Raw genomic sequence first — 8,616 nt, forward strand, 5'->3', positions numbered from 1 at the left:
GGGGGCGGCTTAGAGGCGGGCTTAAGGACCCAGGAGAGGCCTTGGAGGCATCGGTGGGCGTGGCTCAAGACTGATGGGCGTGGTTAAGTGGGTATGGGCGGAGTTTAGGGCGGCGCTGAGTCACGTGATTTCGCGGAAAGCGGCGGCGGCGCGAGCGAAGGTAACCGGGGGCGGGTTGGGGGGGGGGGGGCGAGGAACCTGCCCCATAGCTGCCCCATAAGTGCCCGCCAGGGGCCTCCCTGTGCCCCATAGAGACCCACAGCGCCCCCCAAGCGGCCCCCAGAGACCCCCAAGTGCCCCATAGAGCCCATAACTCATGCATAGAGACCCACAGTGGCCCCAAAGTGACCCATAGGGACCCCCAACTGACCCGTAGTGACCCCCAGAGACCCATAGTGACCCCTAACTCACCCATAGAGACCCCCAATTGACCCATAGGGGCCCCTATCTGACCCACCGTGACCCCCAAGTGCCCCTTAACTGACCCATAGAGACCCACAGTGACCCCAATTGCCCCATAGGGACCCCCATCTGACCCACAGCGACCCCCAAGTGACCCCCAGAGACCCACAGTCACCCCAAATGCCCCATAGTGACCCCCAGAGACCCATAGCGACCCCTAACTCGCCTATAGAGACCCCCAAGTGCCCCATAGAGACTCATAGTACCCCTTAACTGACCCATAGAGACCCACAGTGACCTCAAGTGCCCCACAGGGACCCACAGAGACCTCCATTTGACCCATAGTGACCCACAGAGACCCATAAGTGCCCCATAGGGACCCCCAAGTGCCCCATAGTGACCCCTATCTGACCCATAGTGACCCCCAAGTGACCCCCAGTGCCCCATAGTGACCCCCAAGACCCATAGTGACCCCTAACTCACCCACAGAGACCCCCAAGTGCCCCATAGTGACCCCTATCTGACCCATAGTGACCCCCAAGTGACCCCCGAGACCCATAGAGACCCCTCTGACCCACAGTGATCCCCCAAGTGCCCCATAGAGACCCATAGTGCCCCTTAACTGACCCCCAGGAGACCCCCAGTGACCCCAAGTACGTCATAGCGCCCCCGCAGTGCCCCCCAAGTGGCGCCCCATGGCGGAGGGGCCCGGGGGGCGCCGGCTGCGGGCCTGGCTGGTGGCTCAGCTGGAGAGCGGCCGCTTCCCGGGCCTCGAGTGGGACGACGCTGAGCGGACGGCGCTGCGCATCCCCTGGCAGCACGGCGGGAAAGGGGGAGCCCGCGGCGGCGCCGGCGCCGCGCTCTGCAGGGTGAGGGCGGCGAGAAATGGGGGGGTCGGGGGGCTTTAAGGGCGGCTGAGGGGGAACTGAAGGGGTTGGAGGGGACTTGGGGGGCTCTGAGGGGATTCTGGGGGGATCAGAGGGGGTTTGGGGGGCTCTAAGGGGGTTTAGAGGGGACTGGGAGGGCTTTAAGGGGGTTTTGGGGGGCTCAGTGGGGATTTGGGGGGCTCTGAGGGGGTTTAGAGGGGACTAGGAGTGCTTTAAGGGGCTTTTGGGGGGCTCTGAGGGGGTTTAGAGGGGATTTGGGGGGCTTTAAGGGGATTCTGGGGGGCTCTGAGAGAGTTTAGAGGGGACTTCGGGGGCTTTAAGGGGATTTTGGGGGGCTCTGAGGGGGTTTAGAGGGGACTGGGAGGGCTTTAAGGGGATTTTGGGGGGATCAGAGGGGGTTTAGAGGGGACTGGGGGGGCTTTAAGGGGATTTTGGGGGGCTCTGAGGGGGCTTAGAGGGGACTGGGAGGGCTTTAAGGGGATTTTGGGGGGATCAGAGGGGATTTGGGGGACCCTGGGGAGGCTTTAAGGGGGTTTTGGGGGGCTCTGAGGGGGTTTAGAGGGGATTTGTGGGGCTTTAAGGGGATTTTGGGGGGCTCTGAGGGGGTTTAGAGGGGACTGGGAGGGTTTTAAGGGGATTTTGGGGGGCTCTGAGGGGGTTTAGAGGGGACTGGGAGGGCTTTAAGGGGATTTTGGGGGGCTCTGAGGGGGCTTAGAGGGGACTGGGAGGGCTTTAAGGGGGTTTTGGGGGGATCAGAGGGGATTTGGGGGGCTCTGAGAGGGCTTAGAGGGGACTGGGAGGGCTTTAAGGGGATTTTGGGGGGATCAGAGGGGATTTGGGGGACCCTGGGGAGGCTTTAAGGGGGTTTTGGGGGGCTCTAAGGGGGTTTAGAGGGGACTGGGAGGGCTTTAAGGGGATTTTGGGGGGGATCAGAGGGGATTTGGGGGACCCTGGGGAGGTTTAGAGTGGACTGGGAGGGCTTTAAGGGGATTTTGGGGGGCTCTCAGGGGGCTCAGTGGGGATTTGGGGGGCTCTGAGGGGGTTTAGAGGGGACTTGGGGGGGCTTTAAGGGGATTTTGGGGGGCTCTGAGGGAGTTTTGGGGGGGCTGAGGGTGAACTGAGGGGGTTCAGAAGGGGATTTGGGGGTCTCTGAGGGATTTGGGGGTCTCTATGGGGATTTGGGGGTCTCGGAGGGTCTCTGAGGGATTTGGGGGACTCTGAGGGGATTTGGGGGTCTCTGAGGGGATTTGGGGGTGCTCGGGGGGATTTGGGGTGACGTCCCTGCGCCCCCCCAGGCATGGTCGGAGCTGAAGGGGCGCGTGGCTCTGGGGGTCTCTGAGGGGATTTAGGGGTCTCTGAGGGATTTGGGGGACTCTGAGTGGATTTGGGGGACTCTGAGGGATTTGGGGGTGCTCGGGGGGATTTGGGGTGACGCCCCTTTGCCCCCCCAGGCGTGGTCCGAGCTGAAGGGGCGCGTGGCGCCGGGCGGGGGGCGCTGGGACGCCGCGGGGTGCAAAACGCGGCTGCGCTGTGCGCTGCACAAGAGCCCCGAATTCCAGGAGGTCCCCGAAAGGTCCCGGCTGCGCGGGGACAAACCCTATAAGGTCTACAGGGTCCTACCGCCCCCCCGGCCCCGCCCGGCGAGGGCACACGGAAAGGGGGGGCAGCACGCGGGGAACCCCGAGGAGAGAGGTGAGGAGGGGGGGCAGAGGGACCCATAGGGACTCATAGGGGAACACAGGGACTCATAGGGGAACATAGGGACCCATACAACCCATAGGGACCCATAGAGACCCATAGAGACCCCATAGAGTCCCATAGAGACCCCATAGAGACCCATAGAGACCCACAGAGACCCACAGAGACCCACAGAGACCCCATAGAGACCCCATAGAGATCCCATAGAGTCCCAGAGAGTCCCCATAGAGATCCCATAGAGATCCCATAGAGACCCCATAGAGACCCCATAGAGACCCCATAGAGACTCATAGAGTCCATAGGGACCCACAAAGCCCCACAGCGTCCCATAAACACTCATAGAGCCCCATAGGGGCACATAGGGACCCATAGAGCCCCACAGAGACGCATAGAGTCTATAGGGACACATAGAACCCATAGGGACCCCACAGAGCCCCATAGACGCTCATAGAGCCCCATAGGGACCCATAGAGTCCATAGAGACCCATAGGGACTCACAAAGCCCCATAGGGCCCTGGAGACACCCAGAGAGCTCATAGTGACCCATAGAGCCAATAGAGACCCATAGCGCTCCATAGAGTCCCATAGAGCCAATAGGGACCCATAGCGCCCCACAGAGCCCATAGGGAACCATACAGCCCACAGAGCCCATAGGGTCCCATATTGCCCCATAGGGACCCATATTGCCCCACACTGCCCCACAGCGCCTCGCGCCGAGCCGCCCCCCCCGCCAGCAGAGTCCCCGTCGCCGCTGAGCCTCAGCCTGGAGAGCCGCGAGCCCCTGCCCCCCAACGAGGGTGAGTGTGTGTGTGTGTCCCGGCCATATGGGGGGGGGTGTCTATCGCGGGGGGCGGGGCCTATATCGTGACATGGGCGGGGCCTAGTGCATGCTATAAGGCTCTATCGTGCCATACGAGGGCTCTGTCATGCATGGAGGCGGCCTATCACGCGATATAAGCCTCTGTTGTGCCATAGAAGGGCTCTATCGTGACATGGGTGTGATCTATCATGCAATATAAGCCTCTATCATGACATGGGCATAGCCTATCGCGTGATATAAGCCTCTGTCATGCCCTGTAAGGGCTCAATCACAACATGGGCATGGCCTCTCACGTGATGTAAGCCTCTATTGCGATGTGGGCGTGGCCTATCACCATAAGGCTCTGTATAGTGATAGAAGGCGCTTTCATGCCATATAAGGGCTCTGTCGCGGCATGAGCGTGGCCTCTTGCACTCTATAAGGCTCCATACCACGATATACGGCTCTATCGTGCCAAATAAGGGCTCTATTGTGATGTGGGTGTGGCCCATGGCATGACATAAGCATATATCACGACACATAAGGGCTCTATCGTGACGTAGGCATGGCTATCGCACTTTATAACGCCCCATATAATGATATAAGGCTCTATTGTGCCATGCAAGGGCTCTATTGCGATGTGGGCGTGGCCTATTGCACGACATAAGTGTATATCGTGACACATGAGGGCGATATCGCGACACAGGAATGGCCTATCGCGCTCTGTAAGCCTCCATTGTGCCACATCAGGGCTCTATAGCGACGTGGGCGTGGCCTATCGCACGACATAAGCGTATATCGTGACACAGGAGTGGCCTATCGCACTCTATAAGCCTCCACTGTGCCATATAAGGGCTCTATCGCGACACCCAAGGACCTGTACCGCGATATAAGGCTCCGTGTCGCGCTCTGTCCCCGCAGGTCCGCTGCGCCTCTCCGTGTCGGCCTGGCGGGGGGGGTCGCTGGCCTGGCGGGGGTGGCTGCCCCCCGGCGAGTACCTGCTGGTGTCTCCGCCCCTTCCGGCCGAGGCCCCGCCCCTGCCCCGGCTGGTGCTGCGGGGGGCGGGGCTGGGGGGGGGCGTCCTCCTCGCCTCCGCCCCCCGCGGCATCTTCGTCCGCCTGCGCCGTGGGGCGGCTGTGGGGCAGGTGAGGTGCCGGGGGCCCCACCTGCCGGGGGGCGGCGAGAGCCTCAGGCCCGGGGAGCTGCTGCGGCCCTTCGACAGCCGGAGCTTCCGCGAAGGTGACCCACAGCGCCCCACAGAGCACCCGGCCCTGCCCCATAGCGCCCCACAGACCACCCGGCCCTGCCCCATAGCGACCCACAGAACACCCGGCCCTGCCCCACAGCGACCCACAGAGCCTCTCTAGAACCCCCAGCTCTTCCCCACAGCCCATAGCGCTCTACTGAGCCCCCATAAGGCCCCCTTCCCTGCCCCATAGATCCCCCATCCCTGCCCCACAGAGCTCCTACAGAGCCCCCATAGCGCCCCACAGATTGCCCCAACCCTGCCCCACAGAACCCCATAGACACCCTGTGCCTGCCCCATAGATCCCTTAGCCCTGCCCCATAGAGACATCCCTGCCCCACAGATCCCCACATCCCCTATCCCTCCCCCATAGATCCCACATCCCTGCCCCACATTTCCCGTCTCTGCCCCACATCGCCACCCCACAGATCCCCACATCCCTGCCCCACACGTCCCATCTCTGCCCTAGAGCTGAGCCGGCACCGGGCCGGGCTGTGCCCCCTCCCCGAGCACCGGGTGACGTTGGTTGTGGGGCAGGAGCCGGCGCCCCACGGCCAGACCCACGGCGGAGACCTCGTCCTACAGGTGGGGCACATGGGGGGGGCAGATATGGGGCAGATGTGGGGCAGTTATGTGGAGATGTGGGTCAGGGAGGCTGATATGGGGCAGAAGGGCAGATGTGGGGCAGAAGTGAGGAGATGTGGGTCAGAAGTGGGCAGAAGTGGGGAGATGTGGGGCAGAAGTGGGTTAGAGGGGCAGATGTGGGTCAGAAATATGGCAGAAGTGGGGAGATGTGGGGCAGAAGTGGGTCAGAGGAGCAGATGGGGGGCAGTCATGGGGAGATGTGGGTCAGAGGGGCAGATGTGGGGCAGAAATGGGGAGATGTGGGGCAGAAGTGGGTCAGAGGGGCAGATATGGGGCAGAAATGGGCAGATATGTAGAGATGTGGGGCAGAAGTGGGTCAGAGGGGCAGATGGGGGGCAGTCATGTGGAGATGTGGGGCAGAAATGGGCAGATATGTAGAGATGTGGGGCAGATGTGGGTCAGAGGGGCAGATGTGGGTCAGAGGGGCAGATGTGGGGCACAAATGGGCAGATATGGGGCAGAAATGGGCAGATATGTAGAGATGTGGGGCAGATGTGGGGCAGAAATGGGCAGATGTGGGGCAGAAATGGGCAGATATGGGGCAGAAGTGGGTCAGAGGGACATATGTGGGGCAGAAATGGGGAGATGTGGGGCAGAAGTCGGTCAGAGGGGCGGATGGGGGGCAGTCATGTGGAGATGTGGGGCAGAAATGGGGAGATATGGGGCAGACAGGTGAACATGTGGGGCAGAAGCGAGGAGAGGTGGGTCGTGGGGCAGATGTGGGGCAGCAATCGCCAGGCGGGGGTCAGACCCACGGCGCTGAGGGGCAGCCCCACATCTTCCCCCCTCTTCCATCTCTCTTCCCCCCCCCACAGCTCGAACAAGCCTTCGCGCAGCCTCTCCTGGACGCCTCCTCCGCCCCATCCTGCCCCACAGCCTCCCCCCATCTCCCCACACCCCCTTCCGGCTGCCCCACAGCCGCCCCACGGCGCCGCTCACCTCAATAAACCCCGCAGCTCAATATGGCGCCGGCGCCATTTTCTCTCTCTTTTCTCCTCTTCCCTTCGCGCCCGGCAGCCAAAAAGGCGGGAAAACCCCTCCGGTTATCCGCTCGCGCTTCCCATTGGCTGCGCCGTTACCACGTGGCTCCTGATTGGCCGCCGCTTTCCCTCGTGTCGCGTGGAGACGGCGCGCTGATTGGCTGAGGGAGGGGGAATGGGCGTGGCCTCGCGCTGATTGGCTGAGGGAAGGAAGGGGCGTGGCCTCGCGGTGATTGGCCGAGGGAGGCGCCGCGGCTATAAAAGGCGGCGCGGGAGCAGCGCGGGAGTCACTCGAGGCGGCGGTGGCGGCGGCTTCGTGCTGGGAAGGCTCTAATTAAGCGCTAATTAAGCTTTTTAAAGGCCATTTAAACCAAGTGAGGACTAATAAGGGTTATATTAGCTACATAAAAGCTAACTGCGCCAATTAAGGGCTCATTAAGCCATATCGAAGCCAATTAAGGGCTCATTAAGCCCTCTCGGAGCCAATTAAGGGCTCATTAAGCCCTCTCGGAGCCAATTAAGTGCTCATTAAGCCCTCTGGGAGCCAATTAAGAGCAGCTTGAAGCCAATTAAGGACTCATTAACCCCTTCGGCGCACCATGTTCTACTACCCGGAGGTGCTGAGGCGGCACACGGGATGCTTCGGGACCATCTGGTAGGGAAGGGGTTGGGGGGGTGGGGTGGAGGGCTCTTTTCGGGGTGAAAAAAGGTCAATTTGGGTCTTTTTTTTCCCCCCCACTTCATTCCAGGCTGGCGGCCACGTGCAGCTCTCGGCTGCTGCGCAGGGAGTATATGGGGGTGGACGTACCCCGAGTCTGGTAGGGGACACGCCCCCTTTTCCCCTTGGCCACGCTCCTCCATCTAGAGCCACTGAATCCCTTTAACCACGCCCCCTCTCCATTGGCCACACCCTCACCCATTGCCATTTATTGCCTTTAGCCACGCCCCCCGGCCCTTGGCCACGCCCCCTCAGCACACAAATACTAAGCCCATTAGCCACGCCTCTCCATACATTGCTCATGGCCCGTTTAGCCACGCCCCCTCCATCCATAGCAATTCAAGCCTTTAGCCACACCCCTTCTATAGCCATTAAACCCTTTAGCCACGCCCCCTGCGCCCTTGGCCACGCCCCTTATCCCTATCAAACCATTTAGCTGCACCCCCTCCAAGTCCATTAAATCCTTCAGCCACGCCTCCTCTGTCTACAGCGACCCTCTAGCCACGCCCCCTCCCTTTACAGGCATTGTGGGTTACTGGCCACGCCTCCCCATAGCCACGCCCCCTCTAGACACGTCAATCAAGTCCCTTGGTCACGCCCTCTCCCCTTGGCCACGCCCCCTCTATTCACAGCCGCTTCAGTAGTCACTCCCAGCCCTGACCCTTTTGGCCACGCCTCTTTGCAATTGCCCACGCCCCCACCTTTTCCCTTGGCCACGCCCCTTCCGCTCAACCCCTCCCCGCTGTGTTTAACCCCCTCAGCGCCACGCTGCTGTCGTTCGTGCAGGGCCGAGGCCTGGGCTCGGCCGCGCCCCCCCCGCCCGGCTTCGGCCCCCCCCGCTGCTCCCTCTACCTGGCGGCCCTGCTCCAGCTGGGGCTGGCCAGGGTGTACAGGCGGCAGTGCGGGCACCTGCTGGGTAAGGGGCCGTACGGGCACGTAACGACCGGCCGGGGGCCAGGGGGAGCCAGAGGGACCCGTAGAGAGACATAGGGAACCATAGGGACCAGAGGGACCCATAGGGATCCATAGAGAGCCATAGGGACCCATAGAGCCCATAGAAACCATAGAGAGCCATAGGGACCAGAGGGACCCATAGGGAACCATAGGGACCAGAGGGACCCATAGGGAACCATAGGGACCAGAGGGACCCATAGAGTCCATAGAGAGCCATAGGGACCAGAGGGAACCATAGAGCCCATAGGGACCCATAGAGAGCCTTAGGGACCAGAGGGAACCATAGG

General features: G+C 61.7%; 1 protein-coding gene across 1 annotated transcript; it reads left to right on the plus strand.

Annotated features, from left to right (window-relative positions):
• The first annotated feature begins 89 nt into the window (after positions 1 to 89).
• Positions 90 to 6,762, plus strand: LOC128850157 (interferon regulatory factor 9-like). Its single transcript, XM_054053142.1, has 7 exons — positions 90 to 160; positions 1,036 to 1,271; positions 2,741 to 2,981; positions 3,662 to 3,784; positions 4,708 to 5,025; positions 5,502 to 5,617; positions 6,493 to 6,762. The coding sequence occupies exons 2-7, from the start codon at positions 1,098 to 1,100 to the stop codon at positions 6,622 to 6,624; spliced, it is 1,104 nt and encodes a 367-aa protein (XP_053909117.1). The 5' UTR covers positions 90 to 160; positions 1,036 to 1,097; the 3' UTR covers positions 6,625 to 6,762.
• Positions 6,763 to 8,616: the final 1,854 nt, after the last annotated feature.

The sequence above is a fragment of the Cuculus canorus genome, chromosome 39 (assembly GCF_017976375.1).
Source record: "Cuculus canorus isolate bCucCan1 chromosome 39, bCucCan1.pri, whole genome shotgun sequence".
NCBI lineage: Eukaryota > Metazoa > Chordata > Aves > Cuculiformes > Cuculidae > Cuculus > Cuculus canorus.

What these genes read in the sequence shown, in the direction of transcription:
- LOC128850157 (XM_054053142.1), top strand. Translation starts at nt 1,098, where the DNA reads ATGGCGGAGGGGCCCGGGGGGCGCCGGCTGCGGGCCTGGCTGGTGGCT. An exon ending in CAGCCGGAGCTTCCGCGAAG is followed by an intron (nt 5,026 to 5,501) that starts GTGACCCACAGC and finishes TCTCTGCCCTAG; the next exon opens with AGCTGAGCCGGCACCGGGCC. An exon ending in GCGGAGACCTCGTCCTACAG is followed by an intron (nt 5,618 to 6,492) that starts GTGGGGCACATG and finishes CCCCCCCCACAG; the next exon opens with CTCGAACAAGCCTTCGCGCA.